This window comes from Xyrauchen texanus, chromosome 12, assembly GCF_025860055.1.
Source record: "Xyrauchen texanus isolate HMW12.3.18 chromosome 12, RBS_HiC_50CHRs, whole genome shotgun sequence".
Lineage (NCBI taxonomy): Eukaryota > Metazoa > Chordata > Actinopteri > Cypriniformes > Catostomidae > Xyrauchen > Xyrauchen texanus.
The window spans coordinates 3,995,981-4,015,861 of NC_068287.1; the positions used below are offsets into that span (position 1 = coordinate 3,995,981).

General features: G+C 36.5%; 1 protein-coding gene across 1 annotated transcript; it reads right to left on the bottom strand.

Moving 5' to 3' along the window:
* Positions 1–16,046: 16,046 nt before the first annotated feature.
* On the bottom strand, positions 16,047–19,881 carry LOC127653141 (small integral membrane protein 10-like protein 2A). The gene is made up of 2 exons (XM_052139694.1): positions 19,596–19,881; positions 16,047–16,963 (listed from the first exon to the last, which is right to left on the bottom strand). Exons 1-2 carry the CDS (start codon positions 19,761–19,763, stop codon positions 16,943–16,945), a joined length of 189 nt encoding a protein of 62 aa, XP_051995654.1. The 5' UTR covers positions 19,764–19,881; the 3' UTR covers positions 16,047–16,942.

The following is a 19,881-nucleotide window of genomic DNA, read 5'->3' on the forward strand; positions in this document are numbered from 1 at the left end:
GCCGTCATTAAAACTATTACATTTTTCAGGAACAAAATAACACTTTGTACAAAACATACCTTGCACTGGTTAAAAAAAAAGAAAAAGCATGAACCCTAGATTTGTAAACAATTTTTATTTATTTTTTATTTCCAATACATTTTATTTTAATAGTATATATTTATTGACTATTGATACTTAATCACTGATAATGTATAATTGTTAGCCATGTATTTGCTCCTTATACATATTTTTTAATATACATTGTACCCTACCAGGTACACCAGGTAATAATACTCCCATTAAATGCAAATCTTGCCATCACTTGAATTTAAAGGGATAGTTCACCCAAAAATAGAAATTCTCTCATCATTTACTAACCCTCATGCCATCCCAGATGTGTGGCTTTATTTCTGCTGAACACAAACAAATATATTTAGAAGAATATCCATAAGAATGGTGACCAGAACTCTGAAGCTCCAAAAGGATATAAAGGCAGCTTAAAAATCCAGCTGTGTTTTGTATGAATCCAGTGGTTATATCCATAGCTTCAGAAACAATTGGATGGGTGTGGGTGAGAAACAGTTCAATATTTCATTCCTTTTTCATTATCAATCTCCATTTTCACTTCCACATTCTTTTGTTTTTGGTGATTTGCATTATTTGTGCACATCGCCACTTACTGGGCAGGGAGGAGAATTGATGGTATAAACGCACTTAAATATTGATCTGTTTCTCACCCACACTTATATTGCTTCAAAATATGGATTTAGTCTTATGCATTTTTTATGCTGCCTTTTATATGCTTTTTGGACCTTCAAAATTCGGATCACCATTCACTTGCAATGTATGGACTTACAGAGCTGAAATATTTTTCTAAAAAAATTTTCATTTTTGGGTGAACTATAACTAGTGGATTTGGAAATACTGTAAAATTTCTCTTTAGCACAAACATAATGAATGTATTTATGCATCTGTCAATCTCTCAGCCAATCAGCTACTGAGGGAACGTCACACCAGGCATTCGCTGCCTCATGACTCATTGTTTTGCAGAATAAAAATTAAAGTGTTCCCTCGATGATTGCTTCAGGACCTGGACAGTGAAGTCCAGGTCCTGAAGCAGCAAAGCAGCCCCAAATCATGATGCTCCCGCCACTGTACTTCACTGTTGGGATGATGATAACATGTTGGTGTGTGGTGCCCTTTTCACACCATACGCAGTAGAGCCCGACCGTTATGGGATTTTTGAGACGGATACCGATTTTAGAGGGGGTAAATTCACAGAATAACAATATGGTGGCTGAAATAGTTCATGTTTGAGCTGGAATAAAATCAGACATTTTCTATGTGTATTTTGCACCGATATGATTATTAAAGGTACTCGGAAGGCAGCTTTCTTAATTATTTTTATCAAAGAATATTTGACATTATTATACATAGTCAACAAATTCCAGAATTGAACACTGAAAAATACAATAAATAGCTTTAAAATCATCAGTACTGTATGTTCAGTATCAGTCAGTTGCTGACCATTAAAATAAAGAATAAATAAAAATACAGTAAATAGCTAAATAAACATCAGTAATGTTTAGCTAGATCAGTTGACTATATTAATACTGCAGACACCGTATTCTGCTATATATTCACCGTATTCTTCAGGGAAACGTTCAATGGTGGAAAACCAGACTTTTAAATATTACGTTTTGTAAATGCAATGACTGGAATTGTTCGGTTGAAGGGGGTGACGAACTGTGAATCCTGAACAAAACAGTTTGGTGATACATGTTAACACATTAGCTTCCACTCAGCAGACGAGCAATGAAAGTAGCTACGTGGTTAGCTAATTAGCTCTAAGCTCGTCACGGAGAGTAAAATATGGACCAGTATTGGGTCTCACCAACTGGGTAACATTGTAGCATGAAATCAACACTCAACAGACGCAATCCACCACCACACCGTTGTCTGCTGAGCTGCAAAAAGATTCTCTGATGTTTACCTTTCAATCTACTACATTACTTACTGCACTGACCAACTATAGCTGGCTAACAGCAGACCGATGTGATCTACATGAGTGACATGGTTGTCAGGATAAGATTAATGTTATATTAGCTATATAAAATGATGGGGTCATAGTTTATTAACTTTCCAGTATGTTTTTCACAAACTAGTTAGCAACTTACCATGAAGAGACCGCTCATTTCCGCACAGCTCAACGCCGCCCTGTCTGCAGAACCACCATCAGCTCTGTAAACAGTGGAGTCAGAGTGTGCTCTGCTGGACAAACTACATAATGACACCAATTCTAAATCCTTGTTTTCTGCATTATATGTTCAGAAAAAAAGAATTCATATCTGCGCCTATCGGTAAACATATACGGCGATACCGGTATCGGTGAAAGGCTAATATCGGTCGACCGATATATCAGGCGGACACTAATACGCAGTGCTCCGCATTCTTCCCAAACAATTCAACCTTAGTTTCATCAGTCCACAAAACATTTTCTCAGTAGCATTGTAGAGTATCAGGGTGGTCTTTGGCAAACTTCAGATGCGCAGAAATGTTTTTGTTGAAAAGAAGTGGCTTCCTTCATTGTGTCCTGCCATGGACACATACCTGTTTAATGATTTCTGTATAGTAGACTCATGAACAGAGATGTAAACTAGATCCAATAATTTCTTCAAGTCTTTAGCTATCCCTCTAGGTTTCTTTTTTACCTCAATGAGCATTCTGTGTTGTGCCCTTTGAGTCATATTGGCTGGATGGCCACTTCGAGAGAGAGTACTTATAGTACTAAATCATCTCCATTTATAGAAAATGTGTCTAACTGTGAGCAGAAGAATATCTAACTTTGTATGCCTTTCCAGCTTCATGCAAAGCAACAATTCTTGATCATAGGTGTTCTTATCTGTTTTTTGTGAGGCAAGGTCAACGTCAGCAGATGCTTCTTGAGAGTAGCAAACTCAAAATGTTTGAGTTCTTTTTATGAATCAAAGTAGCTCTAACCCACACCTCCAATCTTGTTTCATTAAATGGATGCCAGGTTTGCCAACTCCTGACTTTAATTAGCTTTTGTTGACATCATTAGTCTAGGGGTTCACATATATTTTCCAACCTTCACTGTGAATGTTTGAATGATGTATTCAGTATAATTTTTCTTTTTCGTTTTTCAAAGTAAGTGTATTTCTTAACCAAGTGGACAAAGTGTCAGTGAAGAGCGTCCTTGAGATAAAATATGAGGCAAGTGATGTTTGAAGAAAATATAAGGTAACTATCACTTGTGAGCAGAATATTTTTACTGGGCATAATTTCTAATCATTTTGCCAAATAATACAAAAAGTATGATTTAATTGTGTGTATTTATGATACATAAATTGTTAGCTATGAAATTACCCTTAGCAAGAAAAAAAGAGTAGGCCATTTTATTTCAAAAACATAAAAAAACTATAAAAAAAATAAGCACAATTTTATTAAACACAATACAGAATGGAAATGACACTGTTGTGTGCATTTTTGACTTTCAGGGAAAAAACAAACAAATTAATCTTTAACTAATGGATCAGTCTTTATTTCTCTGAAGATATCCATGTGACCCTGCATGTAGTTTTACTTAATATGAAGTCTTGACTGACTTCAAAGTCCATCCAGATGTTACATTTATACATGATCATTACTACCAGATTCTGTTTCCAAAAACGAAAGAAAAGAATGTGCAGACTCTCCATCGACAGTGTGAAAATGTGTGTAGGTGGACAGAGTGGGAGTTTTAATGAATGTGTGTGAATGGGGACTTGAGAGAGCCCTAGGTTTTGGGGGAGTATTTCCTGTTCTGGGACCAGATGTCGAACGCAGTCCAGGAAACACTCTGTTTTCCCAGTTTTCCATGCGTACACATTTAGAGAGAGAGAGAGAGAGAGAGAGAGAGAGAGAATTGAGCCACAGTCAAGCACAAGCTCTGATTTGAATACATCAAAGCTGCACACTGAAAATAGGTCATATATGATCTTTGCTGCACAAATACTGTATGCTCACATACAACTGACCATTTGATTCATTAGTTTCATTTTGGAGGCAATTCTGTAAGCGTTGCATTGTAAAATACTAATTAAATAAGCGATGAACCATCATTTGATACTTGGTGATTGATTGCTTGGGAAGAAGGATAGTAGATATCCGTACGCAGATATCTCTTTCATCTGATCAGGATGCGTCAATTGTGCCCCCATCTTGGATTGGTAAAAAGGAGAATTGTAAATGCAAGTCAATGGAGGAGATCCCTCAGAGCACTGCATAAACTGTTTTTGTGTGAAACCAGTTCATCATATAATAAATTGACTGTCTGGGTGCTACTCTTCAATTGGTCTGCCATGATATATTCATTTGAAGAAAATTTTTTAAAAGTCATCACAGAGATTTTGCAACAAACAGGATTTCTTTACAGCACTAACTATTGTAAAACTCTTAAAGCATTTTCAAATATATGGTTGTAATTGTCCATCCATCCATCGTCAACCACTTATCCTGTGTACAGGGTCGCAGGGGGCTGGAGCCTATCCCAGCTAACATTGGGCGAAAGGCGGGGGACACCCTGGACAGGTCGCCAGTCCATCGCAGGGCCACACATAGACAGACATACACTCACACTCACCTCCACATCCACATCCACACCCACACCCACACCCACACCTAGGGCAATTTTTTTTTTTTTTTTTGGAGACACCAATTAACCTAGCCTGCATGTCTTTTGGATGGTGGGAGGAAGCCGGAGTACCCGGAGAGAACCCACGCAGACACGGGGAGAACATGCAAACTCCACACAGAAAGGCCGTGGCAACCAGGGTTTGAACCACGACCTTCTTGCTGTGAGGCGACAGTGCTAACCGCTGCACCACCGTGGTTGTAATTGTTAAAAAAAAAAAAAAAAAAAAAAAAAAAAAGACTGACTAACATAATATGTATTATGAATAGACTGTGATTATTTAATATCTGTGTCATTTTTTATGGTAGTATAGACTATATATTGCACTGCAATTATTATCTCAGTTTAATGAATAGTTGAGTCCCAGGTCATGGTTTATAATATATGTGGATAGAACTTACTATGTGTATGATATGTGCTATATGATTTAATAACAAATATATGACATGAATAAACAAGTAATATGGCAAGAAAAAGAATGTGAACCCTTAGGAATAACCTGTATAAATTTGTCTTCAAATCAGGTTTGATCTTAATCTAAGTTACAATAATGAACAAACACAATCTGTTTTTACTAATAAAACACAAATTATTGTATTGTTCTTGTACAATCAAGAATTGTTTCTTTGCATGAAGCTGGAAAGGGTTACAAATGTATCTCAAACATCTTATATATTCATCTGCTCACAGTTAGACAAATTGTCTTTAAATGGAGATGATTTAGTACTGTGGCTACTCTCTCTAGCAGTGGCCGTCCAGCCAAGATGACTCAAAGGACACAACACAGAATGCTCAATGAGGTAAAAAAACACTTGAGTGACAGCTTAAGACTTGAATCATTGGAACAGGTTAACATCTCTGTTTATGAGTCTACTATACAGAAAACATTAAACAGTCACAGTGTCCATGGCAGGAAATCACATATGAAGCCGCTGCATTCCAACAAAAACATTGCTGGGTGCCTGAAGTGACCACCTTGACACTCCACAATGATACTGGGAAAATGTGTTTAACGGTTTGAAAAGAACACGCAGCACTACGAATGGTGTAAAAAGGGCACCGCATACCAACTTGGAAACATCATCTCAACAGTGAAGTACTGTGGAGGGAGCATCATAATTTTTGGCTGCTTTGCAGCCTGGAACGCTTGCCATCATAGATGGAAATATGAATTCCTAAGTTTATAAAGATATCCTACAGGGTAATGTCAGCATGTCTTTGTGCCAGCTGAAGTTCAGTAGAAGTTGGGTGATGCAGCAGGACAATGACCCTAAACATCGAAGTAAATACACTACAGAATGACTTAAAAAAAAAAAAGAAAATCCACCTTTTGGAGTGTCCCAGTCAGAGCCCAGACCTTAACCCAATATAGATGCTGTGGAGTGACCTGAAGAGAGCTGTTCACAACAGACATCCGCAGAATATAGCTGAACTGAAGCAGTTCTGTAATGAAGAATGGTACAAAATTCCTTCTGAACGTTGTTCAGGTCTAATCTGCAGCTACTAAAAACACTTGGATGAGATTATTGCTGCTAAAGGAGGATCGACCAGTTATTAAATCCAAGGGTTACATTTTTCCACAGCACTGTGAATGTTTAATGATAAGTGTTCAATGAAGACATGAAGGTTTATAATTGTTTGTGTGTTGTTAGCTTAAGCACATTGTGTTTGTGTATACTTGTGACTTTGATGAAGATGAGATCACGTTTAATGATCAATTAATTCAGAAAAGCAGCTAATTCCAAAGGGTTCACATACTTTTTTTTGCCACGGTGTATATTTAATTTTTGGGGTTAAATTCATTTATGGTTATGATCTATCCATCCCATTGCATTTATGACCACTCCAACCGCTTTTATTTTAAACATTCCTGCGGATGGACGCATTTTTTTTTTTTTAAAGTACAAACATTCCAAGATCCCTTGACATAAAATGTTTTTAGCATGAGGCTTCTACTGTATATACCTAAACGTTGGCATAATTGACTTTTAGCTGATAAATGCAATTAAAAATGTCTTCTTTCTTTTGCAAAAACATACCAAAAATATTGATGACACATCTTGCACTAGACAAATTTTTCTTAAACGCTCTCTAGAATAAGAATATATTGATGGGTATATGGATATTATTGATGCTGCATTAGTAGTTGTCCCATTTACCACAATCTTGACAGTAATGTGTTGGCATGTCCACCATATTGAAAAAGTCAAGAACTACAGTAAACATGTGGAAGTGAATTGACAGATGCGGTCTGCAACAGCCTGGAGTCTTTTCCAGACAGCTTTCACAAGATTTGATTTGTCATAAACATTGTACAATATTGTGTATAATATAAAACTTCCAAATGAAGTATTGGTAAAATGCTCTTATAAATAATGTTAGAGTAGGCTACAGACTGATGCTTTAAGCTTATGAAGATAAATGTTAACCTAAAATCAAAAGTAAAAGTCCATGGGCACAGTATGCATCAACTACACTGAAAAAAAATCCATCATTTTAATGTATAAACAATGCAAAAATGCTACAGTGAAAAACTATTAATTGGTTAACCTTATTATGTATGGTAAACAATTATATTGTATTTTACATAATGTAATCTTAGAGTAGGGGGGTTGATTTACCTTATAGTTAACCGTGAAAAGTTATACTTTGTTTAACAAGTTAAAGGTGCACTCAGCGATTCCTGAGAAACACTGTTGATAGTCGAACTTAACTGCCAAAACAAACACGCCCCTCCCTTCAGTGCTACTTTGGAAGCTCCGCCCCCCAAATTCATGCACACAAATTAATTCCTTTTACCACTCGGAGGTCTCTCCACCACTAAAAAAGCCTTGCCGATGTTGATGCAGCTCCTAGCCCTCGACTTATCATAATCTTCTTTTTTAGTTTATATTCATCTGAACTTTTTCACTGGGTCTGTTTCTCAGCCATTTGTCTTCCATGGGGTTTACAAAGTTCACATCAGCCAGATTTCCCATCACTCTTCTAATGAATTTCCCTCTCACTCTGCCACCATCCCCCATCCTGTGCACATGCAAGACCCCCTGTTGCTGATTGGCTGAAGTGTGTTGATTTTATCCCATTTACAGAGCCAGGGCTGTGTACAAATACTAGACAGCCCACCCACAGAACTGACAGCTAGCAGACTGTAAGGAGAAATTTGACAAAACATGTTTTGGATTTGAATTACTGAGTGCAACTTTAATACATGTAGTTTTACTATTGTTAAAATTGCAGTAAAAAAAGTCCCTACATTTGATAATATGTTATTGAAATATTTATGTTACTTATTTTTGACATTAGTACATTATGTTAGATTTCTGGCTACCACAGCTGCCAGTTTATTTATTTATTTTTACCATAAACAATTTTCTTTTTTTCTTCTTTTTTTTTTTTTTACCATGTACACATTATTGACTTTCTGTCATAGGTTGAACTAAACCACTTTCTGTTTATTCCAGACATAACCCATTATCCCAGGGAATGATGAATGGCTGAAGATTTGCCAGTGTGCTCCGCACCAGAGGCGACTGCCCTCAGGCAGCATATGTCTGGCACAATATGTCTACACACGGGGAAGATGACGGCAGGCTGACCGAGTTCTTGTGGCCTGATTACGCAGTCAGACAAACAAATATTCATCTGCCCCAATGCCTGCAGTGGGGTCACCCCTCACCCCATCACCCCATTCATCCATACACTTAACCAGAATGAATCTGTGCTGGTCTGTGGGTTATTCAAGATACTGTGATGTTTTCGAGTTCGGCTTGTCATCTTATATATTGCAATGTGCATACACTCTTTCAGGCTTCTGTAGTGTGGAATGAATTATTAGTGGTGCTTGCTAATGCAAGCCTCACTATTTCTTTGAATGATGGTGCACAAAATATATTTTCCTTTAAAATCATGGAAAATGTTTAGGTAAGTGTTTACACTTTATGGTTAGGTGTAGGTTTGGGTTAGGGGTTAACGTAGGACAAATGATAGTTTGTTAACTGTTTGTTGTTTTTTGGGAGTTAAAGTTGAAAAATTTTGTACGAGCCAACTTGTACGATTTCTTATGATTTAGGTCAAATCATTGTAACATTGTTAATTGGTTTGTTTATCTTTCTCTATGGAACAAACATCATTTGTACAGTACGAGCCAACTTATGTTATTTCTTACAAATTATGAAAAATCACAACAACGTTGTATGTTGGTTAATTTAGGGTTTCGGTTTATGTTAGGTTACGTTGTTCGCTGGTTCGTGTTTCTCTATGGGAGCAAATGTATAATAAGCATATAAGTCTAACTATTTTTATGACCCAACTCCTTCATTTCGTACGAATTAAGAAAAAACCCTAATAACTTTGTTTGTTTAGGGTTTGGGTTAGGGGTTAAACTTATGGAAATATTGTTATAACATCGTTCATTGGTTAATTCATTTTTCTGTATGGGAGAAAAAGTCGTACATTTTTGTACAAGCCGTTTTCTTAAGATTTAGGAAAAATCATAATAACATTGTTCATTGTTGTTTTTAATATTCTCTATATGGGAGTAAAACTTGTACGATATCTTTGTATGTATGATCTAATTGCCAGGAGAGGCGCCATTCATTGGTAACAAATAAAAAAAAATTAAAAACAAAAGCGTACAAAGCTCACAGATCTGCACAAAACCAAGAAAGGGTAGCGGAGCCAGAAATGTGTAGTATACCCTGATGAACAAACTGTAGTTACTTATTACTAACAAGAGATCTCGGATTGTTTCTGCAGAGAAACACCGCTCTGAATCTCAGGGCTTCTCTCAGACCAAGGGAAGAGCATGTCAACGGTGCATCCTGTGAATTTATAGATCCTGGAGGTTTAAGAACGGGGCATCACTGGATCACATCAATAGGACTTCCTGTGTGTGTATATGCTGATGGTAGTGCCACTTGTACTATTAGACTAAACTAACAACTAGAGTGCCTGTAGACACATGATTGGAGACTGAAGAGGTCTTTGTTATTGTAGTATTTCAAATATTAGTTTGATTCCCTGAAACAAACCATCAGACAGGAGAACTTTGTAGTGATTCAAATTAGGCCCACAAAAGTCATCAAATATCATGATCTCTCAGAATTATGTAATATTATCAGGGTTCTCATCACCCTGTCGGGATTTATATTGTGAAAAAGACTGTACATTACCCTACTTATTAAACATCATATGGGTTAGCATGATTTTAGTGTCATGGCATTTCAGCATTAACCACATTACAGGGCTTAAAGCATTATGACAATAGAGTTGTAATGTTGGATATAAGATTAGCAAGCAAATTTATCACATTAATATCATGTTAACATGAATAATGTTTACATCTTGTAGCGACTTTTCAAACAGTGAGTAAATGTTGAGAATTTTCATTTTCAGGTGAACTATCCCTTTAAATAAATGAGGGTTGAGTCACAATTGAAGGAATATGCTTTCATAAGGTTTCAGTACAAATTAAGCTCAGTTGGCAGATTTTGTGGCATTGTGTTAATTACCTCCTTTCCTTAAAACAAAATTAGCAGAAATGTAAAGCTTATGGTCTAAAAGCACTAACATTGATTCATTTGTTCTTCTTGTGTATTACTTGAGCTGTAAAGAGGTTTAAATAGTTTTTACGGTTGTTGGGTTTACACCATTATGTCATATTGGCAATGAACAGGGGTGTAAATGAACAAATGACAAATACTCTTGTTACTCAAATTAATATTTTTTTCTGGAATTGTACTTTATGAAGTAGATTAGAAATGGAATACTTTTACTTGAGTACATTTAAAGTGCTATAACTGTACTTTTACTGCACTGTTTCTCCTCCGTCTGTGTTTGCTACATCCCTGATTTTTTTTATTCATCAAAGTTTTTGTCATTAATCAATCTTGTGACCAATTAAATCAAATTGCACATAGAAAACATAAACGGAAGCAATAGATCTGATGCCAAATGCTATTAATTATGGAGAGGGTGGGGGTTATGTGGAGGATGCCACAAGTAGCAGTACAACACCTGGATGGCCATATGGAAAAGGGTTTTTCGCAATGAAGTCCAAGAAGGGCAATTGTATGATCATATACCTCTAATTTAAAGAAACATAATCAAGGAAAATGTATATTTTCTGCTTTCTAGATTAACTGTATATATAATATATCCTGTAAATTAACTATCATGAAAAATATTGGGCTGCTGTGTGAAATGGGCAATGTTAGCAATCTTGGCCTATGGAACTGCAATGTAATTAACATGAGCTCTCTATCTCTGCCTATATCAGCGCATTAGGTGAGGTTAACCACTTCATAGTGTCACAGATTTATTTATGAAGTGCCCATCAGCGTAGCGTCACATATTTGTGTCTTTGGAGTTGACAGCAAAGTCACAAGCTCTCAGACATTCGATTTGTTTTTGTGCCGAGCTACCGACACGGAGAGACACAGATTTACTATGGCTGCAGAAACATCTACTCAAGCATTCTTTTCAACCACATGATATGTTTATTTAACGTTACAGACAAAAAATATCATGGTAACAATGTACACACATACTAATGTTTGTCTTTATCATTTTAATTGAGGACAAAAATATTGAAACTCTTATGCTTTCATCAAGTGTTTGACTCAAGTACCTTGTGCTGCAGCCCTGAGATCTCCTAACCAGAAACAACTCCAAAAGAGGATGAGAAAACTCTACAAGGGGGTGGAGTTACTCCAGAAAGGGGGTTGGGCCCACTCCAAAAGGGGTTAATGTATGGGTTGGCTTAAGGCTTAAGGCTTGTTCACACCAAATCTGTGACGAATTTGCGAGACGAACTTCCAACTAAAGGTCTATTCACACGGTGACATAATGAATGAAACAGAAAACCGTTATTTTTGCTGTTGTTGTTTAGTATAAAATATGATGCACAAAATAAAAAAATGACAGAAAAAATACATTTCTCACAGTCTTTTCTGTGTTTAGTTATTGCATATTTGTAATGAATTCAGGGTTTCTTGTGCATGGTTAAAAAGAGCTCCATTACAGGAATACTTTGTTATATTATCCTTGCAAAATATAGCAGTGAGGTTCTGCAATTTGTTTTTCTACACTCGTAGTAAAATATTACATGTAAAGAGTCTTTTTATGTTGTATTTTACTACGAGCTTAGTCCAAAGGAATTGCTGAAACCTATTTTTAATGCCATAACAGGCCCAGTGATATAAATATTAAATAATGTATTTTAGTATAACACCAGATATAATATCAAATTTGCGGTATCAGCACATTATATAAATATTCTAAAAAGAAAATATGTGTTTAGGGCTTCTATATTATTTATTTACTGAATATTTGCATTGAATGTAGTGTTTTTGTGCATGAAATGAGTAAAAGCACATGAATACACTCCACATTCACATATATTATAAGCAGACTTTCAAAAACAGACCGTATTTATGCTTGCAGTACAAAGGGTTCATGAACTGCAACTATTTATTTATTAAGTACATCATTTTTGTCCAATGCCCATGTTTACCAGTTGTTTAGCACCACCAACTCACTGGATTGAGCAGTTGCAGCGACTCTGGAAAAGCTTGTATCTCATTGGTCAGTTTTCATAGCAGTCAAAGAAAACTTGGACTGCTCTCTGTAAAAAAAAACAGACATAAAAACTTCAGACTGTCGGCGGACGATTTGACCTGATGTGAATAGCACCATAGTAATCCATTGTTCTGATTCAAAAGCTCAATCGGAACAAAATGTGTGAATAGCACTTTAGGGGTTCTGTATGTCTTTACTGGAAGTTTGGAACTCCCGCCCCTTTTTGGAGCATGACCTGGAGCTATATCTTTCTCGTTTAACTCAATTTAAACAAAGATATTATGCATGTATACTAGACACTCTTGGATTTGGATCAATGACTACTTCCTGATTGCTATGTTCAATCCGGTTTTCATGCTGATTGACCCAGAGTGGATGGGCAACATGGCTGGACTGGTAATCTGGCATACCGGCATTTTCCCGGTGGGCCGATGCACTTTGGGACCTATTAGGGGCGGACTGGCCATCGGGAGAACCGAGCGGGCCGGTGGGGCGGCCACAAAATGGGCCGAGTGAGCCACAATAAGCTCAATGAGTCGCTGCATTATGCAAAACGGACCACAAAATGGTGCTGCGATATGCAGAAAAGGACAGCGAACTTTTGGGCCAGTTGCTATGTAAACTCCCAGGCAGATTTCTCTTCCCAGTCCAGCCCTGATGGGCTATGTAACTCCTCTCTACCTCCTCCACTGTGCCAGACGTGACATGCCACGTGTCAGTCTTTTTTCTAATGGTTTTTACATTCTTTGCATTGTTTTGAACATATAGTTGCAAAATGTCAATCATATTTTTTGCACTGACACATTTAATAGTTATTATAAATAAGTGTTGTGACAGTTACTTAATTTTGAAATATATTTTTTACAGAGAAAAATATCCATCCAAATTAAAGCAGTTTAATGAATGCATATTGTAAAGAACAAGCTCTAGAGGACAGAGGTGCAAAAAAAGGGCATTTGTATATTAAAGTTTGCAGGCAAACATAAAACTGTTGAAGGATACATATATTTTTCCAAACTAAAAGCCAATACATGTAAGAACTATAGTCTGTATGGTAAATTTTTGAACTATAGCATATAATGTTTATTATAAGAGGGCATTACATTTACAACTCAATACTCACTACTCTTGAGTACTTTTAAATGAGCTCTTAAGTACTCTTAGCTACTCTTACTCTACTCACACTACATTTTTGGGAAGTATTATAAATTTAGCTTGAGTATGATTTTTCAGAATTCTTTCTACCTCTGGCAACAAAGTTGTATAATTGGATATAACTTTCCACATAAAAGGTTAATAAACTATTTAATCACACTAAAATCATGTTAACATGTATTGTTTACATCTTGTGTCTGTACTTTAAAACAGTGAGTATTTTAATGTTTACAGATTGGCCCCATTCACTTCCATTGTAAGTGCCTCACTGTAACCAACATTTATGCATTTTATTTTTTAAAGAAATAGAGGAAGTCTAAATGTTTTTTTTTTTTTTTTTTTTTTGTCGTAATCATCATTATGCCACAAATGCCGTCGATTGAGCTTAACTTACATTCAGACATTATCTTAAGGAAATCTCATATGATTCATACAATTCTCTTTTAATATAAAGGTCAATCATCACACATCCATACACACAGCAGTCCTATGGATACGTGTGTGTGTGTGTGTGTTCCCCTGTACACAAAGGATGCACCTGCGTTAAAGCTTGCCCTGGTTAAAAAATACCCTGACACTGTTTATTTCATTAAAATGAATAAAATATGCATGTCTCAGTTGCATTTTCTGATTTCTCTGATATATACAGTCTAAGTTGGTTAACCCTTCTAAAACATTTCACTGAGTAAATCCTCATGTGTAAATCTTAGTTTAAGTGTGCGGTGTAAATCCACTATGTGTGTAGGGGGGTTGACGTACAAAGAATTAGGCAGTTGCCTTGGCAACATTATTTTGCACTAGTCTGCTATCAATCAAGCGTTGCTAAAGTTATGGGATGTGGAGAGCTCAGTGAAGTCAGCAGATGGGATTTCTTTAGTAACCTTAAGCACATTTTAAAAGCTATCCTTTTTACTGTGAAACACAAAACAGAGAAGAATCAAGTGAGGTTAGATATAGTCAGAGGTGTTATTATGAATTATAAAAAATAATTAGACACATACTGGAAAAAAAAAAAACAGAGCTCCTATGGAAACTAAGACATAAATTAGAGAAGGTTCTTCCCTTGTTTTTGGGGCACCTTAAATTCAGAAATTACATTTTTTCACAGGCAGTAGAAGGTTCTGGAGTTGGATATATTGCTAGATATTAACGTTACATGAGATATTCTTCAGATCAGTTTATTGGTTCGTGGTTTTATTTTATAGCAGTTGTGTGAATGAAAATAACAAAAATGCTGTAATCATGCATAGGACAGAAACAATTTTAAGGCCAACGATAGTTTAAGGCCCACCCCCATCTTTCCAAAAGATGAATGAGAATGTGTGCCATCAAGTGTCTAAAAACTAAACTACAGCTCTAGAATTTTAGATCATATGATCCTGGTGCCATCACTTCAGTTGTTCACTTGATGTAAAAGAAAACGGGACTCATCGGGCCAGGCAACTTTCTTCCACTGCTCCAAGATCCAGTTCCGCCGCTCACGTGCACATTGTAGCCGGTCTCTGACCGGTCTGCAGCTACGCAGCCCCGCAGTGTTGTGATGACACATTCCTCCCATAATCATCATTAAAATGGTCTGTGACACAGTAGACCTTCTGTTGGTTCGGACCAGACGGGATAGCCTTTGTTGCACTCGTGCATCTATGAACCTTGGGCACCCAACAACCTTTTGCCAGTTTGTGGTTTGTCTCTCCTCGGACCATTGTCGGCAGGAACTCGCCATTGCTGACCGGGAGGAACCCACAAGCCTTATCGGTTCAGAGATGCTCTGACCAAGTCTTCTGGTCATAATAATTTGGCTCTTGTCAAAGTCGCTCAGGTCTTTACTCCTGCGCATTCAACACATTGACTACAAGAACTGATTGTTCGCTTACCATTTAATCTACCAGACCTTGACATGTGACCTTGTTAGGAGATGATCAACGTTATTCACTTCACCTGTGAGTGGTCATAATGTTTTGGCTCATCAGTGTATATTGAATTTTGAAGCCATATACAATTGCATACATTTAAAAAAGAACACAGAGGCTTTAAAATTCCCATTTGAGGTATGAAAGTGTGTAATTGATATTGCATAAGCTTTAGCAGCATTTGTTTGCAGATAAGCCTTGCTTTGATATTTTATGTAATGCAATATTCAGACATATAGCTGAAATTACTATTTTTGTTGTTTAATACCAGAGTTTTTCAAAGGTACGTTTCTGAAATCCAAACATTGATTTAGACATTGTGCTAACCGAAAAGCCACATCACTTATTTTTAATAACAGTGTATTTTTAAACTCTTGAATTTATATATATATAATGAATAAATAAATATACAGTTCAACATTATTTGTACTTCAGACCTTCTTGTTGGACAAGAAAAACTAGCTTCATACCATGTGACCAACATTTGGGTTTTGAAAATTCAAAATGTAAGAATTTTTATTGAGAGCCCAATTTCTCTGGGATTTAAACATACAGGGTCTTAGAAATAAAGATACACAAAGGAAAATTTGTTCTGAATCAGAATCTAAAAGGATATTAAGAAAATATTGAATACTTCTGGAGATATAGGCACTCCAACTTTGGAAAAACATCACAAGAAGTGTTTACTTGTTAATTGCATACAGTATAATGCAACAAGGAATGCTGAAATCAATTTTAGTGAATAAAACAAATGATGTCGACACCTTTCTAAGGTTATTTTTTGACCTGTAGATTAAAATTGTCATTTTGACCATCCTCTACAAAATAATGGATTACTCAGTAAAAGTTGATCCATGGGATTATCAATCCATCATCAATTATATTTCTGTCACCAGTAAATAAAAAAAATATAAAAATAAAAAATTTAAACCAAAATTTTTAGTGAACACAGAATGAGCATATTATCTGTATTGATTCCTCAATAATACACTGAAAATGAAAATCCCAGTCACAAGGCAAGCAACATTTCTCATTTATCTTTAGTTTATTTTCAAGTTAAAATCACAGTACATTCACAAACCCCCCAGATTAATCAAAATACACTTGCTAAATAATGCTCAGATACCATAACAACAAAAAGACAAACAAATGAATCCATACCATATACAAATCCCTGTTTAATGTAACAGTAGACACGATGTTAAGAGTAAATGAAATCTCTGGATGGTGTACGGTGGAGTCCATCCCTCTGAGAGATGTCATGCGGTGACTAAACATAACCAGCTAAAATGCTCATGCTAAAACACGTACAGAAAGTCATCACAAAGATTATTCTGTCATTTTGTCTCTGGTGGGTTTTTAGAGTCATTTACCGTCCAGAATGTGCAAAAGTAACACGAAACTGTGGATGATGCAGGATCATATAATTCTGCTCATCTCCTGGAAACGTCCCGATAATTCCCACTGGTTTCACAGTCAGCATGTTTGCATCCGTGATTCTGCCTGTTATATATAATCCATGGTGTAAGTTGATGAGCTTTGGGGTAACAATAGGATCGTGTCTCATTCTTGGGCTTCGGCCAAATGGTGAATATTTCTAAATGAGGCAGCTATCTAGTATCAATCAATGAATCTCAATGTGAACCTTCAAACAAGGAGAAAGATGAGATTGTTAGCAACATTATGAGAACTAATCACACTGTTCATGTAATGCATTAATGTATGCTCCTAAAGCAAACAAATCAGAAGGACTAACAACATAAATACAATATATAACTTTGATTTTAACACACTTAAAGGTGCTCAAAGCGATTTTTTTCATGGAAAGGTATGCAAAAAAATTTCCTACTCCCTGAAAGATATGAAAGTGCCCGAGATATCTCACCGGTCTCTGTGACAACTCTAAACTCAAATGTGTCCGCCGACAATGCCGCTTTCTTCCTGTCAATCATTTTGCACGTTCTCATAGTATTGTAGTTGCAGTGAAGTATTGAGGCATAATGCATTTTTATGCCATGTTGTTCATAACTGTTGTCAGTTGATGGTGCTATTTTGCTGCTGTTGTTTTTAACAACTGTTTCTCCTCACAATAAAGCTCATTTTTGTATCTCTGGAGTTCAGTGATTTGGAAAGAGGGGTGTGGTTAATCCAACGGCTCAGTCTCACAGATATAGAATGGCTGAAATCGCTTAGAGCACCTATTAGTTTGGTTTTAAAACATGGACAGACAGATAGATGGAAGAGTGACAGATAGAGAGATAGATAAGAGAGTGATTACCTGGGCTGGAACTAACGATTATTTTGATAATAGATTAATCTAACAATTATTAGAACGATTATTCGACTATTTAGCGATTATTGCAACACTTTTAACTGATTGTTCAGCTTGTGCCCAACTTAAGGTTGTATTAAACGTGCTTACTAACAAAAAAAAAAAAAGAAGAGGACAAAATCATCTAAAAAAACTCTAAATGACATTCACTGAATTAAAGGGGTAAAATACTTTTTAGAAGTTTAATTCATTAAAGAAATTCACTGCAAAAAATCCTCTTGTTATCAAGTGTTTAAAAATCCTATTGCCAATTTTCTTCACGATAAGAAATCCACAGTGACATATATTATGATTCAGTAAGTCTCGAGCCATCATGTTATAGTCTGGCTGCATTAAGCGTGTGTGCTCGAGGGATGAGCATCCCCACGACAGAGTGTGCATCAGCTAATAGAAGAGGCGCTGACACACAGAGAAATGCCAGTTTGTAGTTATTTACATGATCTGCTTCTGTATTATTTGAACTTTATTAAAGCTATAACGCATTAAATATAACTGCATTAGAGATGTAACAATTTCCTTTAAAGAGCTCCGACTTCACATATTCCACAACGACGGTGCTTCTGTATTTACTTATTTGGTATTTTTGTATAATTCCATCATACTTTGCGATCTACATCACATGAAGCTGTTTGTAAAGTTTAGAGTGCATCTGGACTGTGATCTGTGTAATTCTTCCTCTCCTCAGTCAGACGTGAGCTGCAGTGCTGCTCTCACACGTCATCATTACAGTTTAATGTGATCCCATGTTACGTTAAATGAGATCAAACGCCTATTCGACATCAAAAAATTGTCAACAATTCTTTATTGTCGACATGGTCAATAACGTCGACTAATCGTTTCAGCCCTAAAACAGACAAAGAGAGTGATAGGCAGACAGACAGCCGAGAAAGAGTGAAAGATGGAGAGACAGACAGAAAGAGTGATAGATGGACAGATAGAAAGAGTGAAAGATGGAGACAGACAGACAGTTATAGACAGACAGAAAGATAAGAGAGACAGAAAGACAGACAGACAGAAAAGAAAGTGATAGATAGATATAAAAGAAAGTATAATATTAGTAATAAGATTGAAAAATAGACAGATAGAAAATAGTGATAGCTAGACAGACAAGGTAGATAGACAGACAGAAAAGATTGAGTGATAGACAGACAGACAAGAAAGTGATAGACAGACAGAAAAGAGTGATAGAAAGACAGACAGAAAAGAAAGAGTGAAAGATAGAAACAGACAGGTAGAGAGGAAGGCAGTCAGACAAGAAAGGGTGATAGACAGACAGACAGACATAAGAAAGAGTGAGACTGAAAGACAGACAGACATAAGAAAGAGTGAGACTGAAAGACAGACAGACAAGAAAGAGTGATTGAAAGACAGACAAACAAAAAAGTTTGAGTGACAGATAGATACACACAGACAGACAGATAGATAGAAAAGTGACACACTATTTTTTGTATCTATCTGTCTGTCTAACAATCATACTTTCTTTTCTCTGACTTATCCATCTATCACTCTTTCCTATCTGTCCCTCTTTCATTTCTATAAATCTATCTGTCTTAAACTATTTTTTTCTATTTGTCTGTCTAAGACAGACAGATTTATAGAAATGAAAGAGGGACAGACAGATAGGAAAGAGTGATAGATGGATAAGTAAGAGAAAAGAAAGTGTGATGGTAGACAGACAGAAAGATTGAAAAGAATGAGATAGATAGATAGTTGGGAGAGTGTCAGACAGACATAATGTAAAGAGTGATAGATAAACAGACAGACAGACAGACAGAAAAGCTTTAGTGAAAGATAGATGCAGACAGACAGACAGACAGACAGACAGACAGACAGACAGACAGACAGACAGACAGACAGACAGAATCAGCAGTCCAGGAGGCGGATGGTTTGATTTGTTATATGGCCTAAAGACGGACACACGTAAACATCTCTTGAACAGACTCACCTGTAGTCGCACGTTAAACATCATTGAAGCAATGACATACAGATATGGAAATCTGACTCTGAGTCTCCAGGCGAGATCAAAGAATATGAGCAGAGTTCTGCTGAGTCCTTTAGAAAACACTCCGTACGTGCCCGAGACACGCAGCACTAGATGCGACAGTCCAGCCATTACACTCCACTCACTGATTACTGACACACGTGCGCGTGATTTACTGTTGTAAGAGTCCACATCTCCTCTCAGATCCACTCATTATCCTCCACCCTGTTATTATTACACTGCTGCTGTG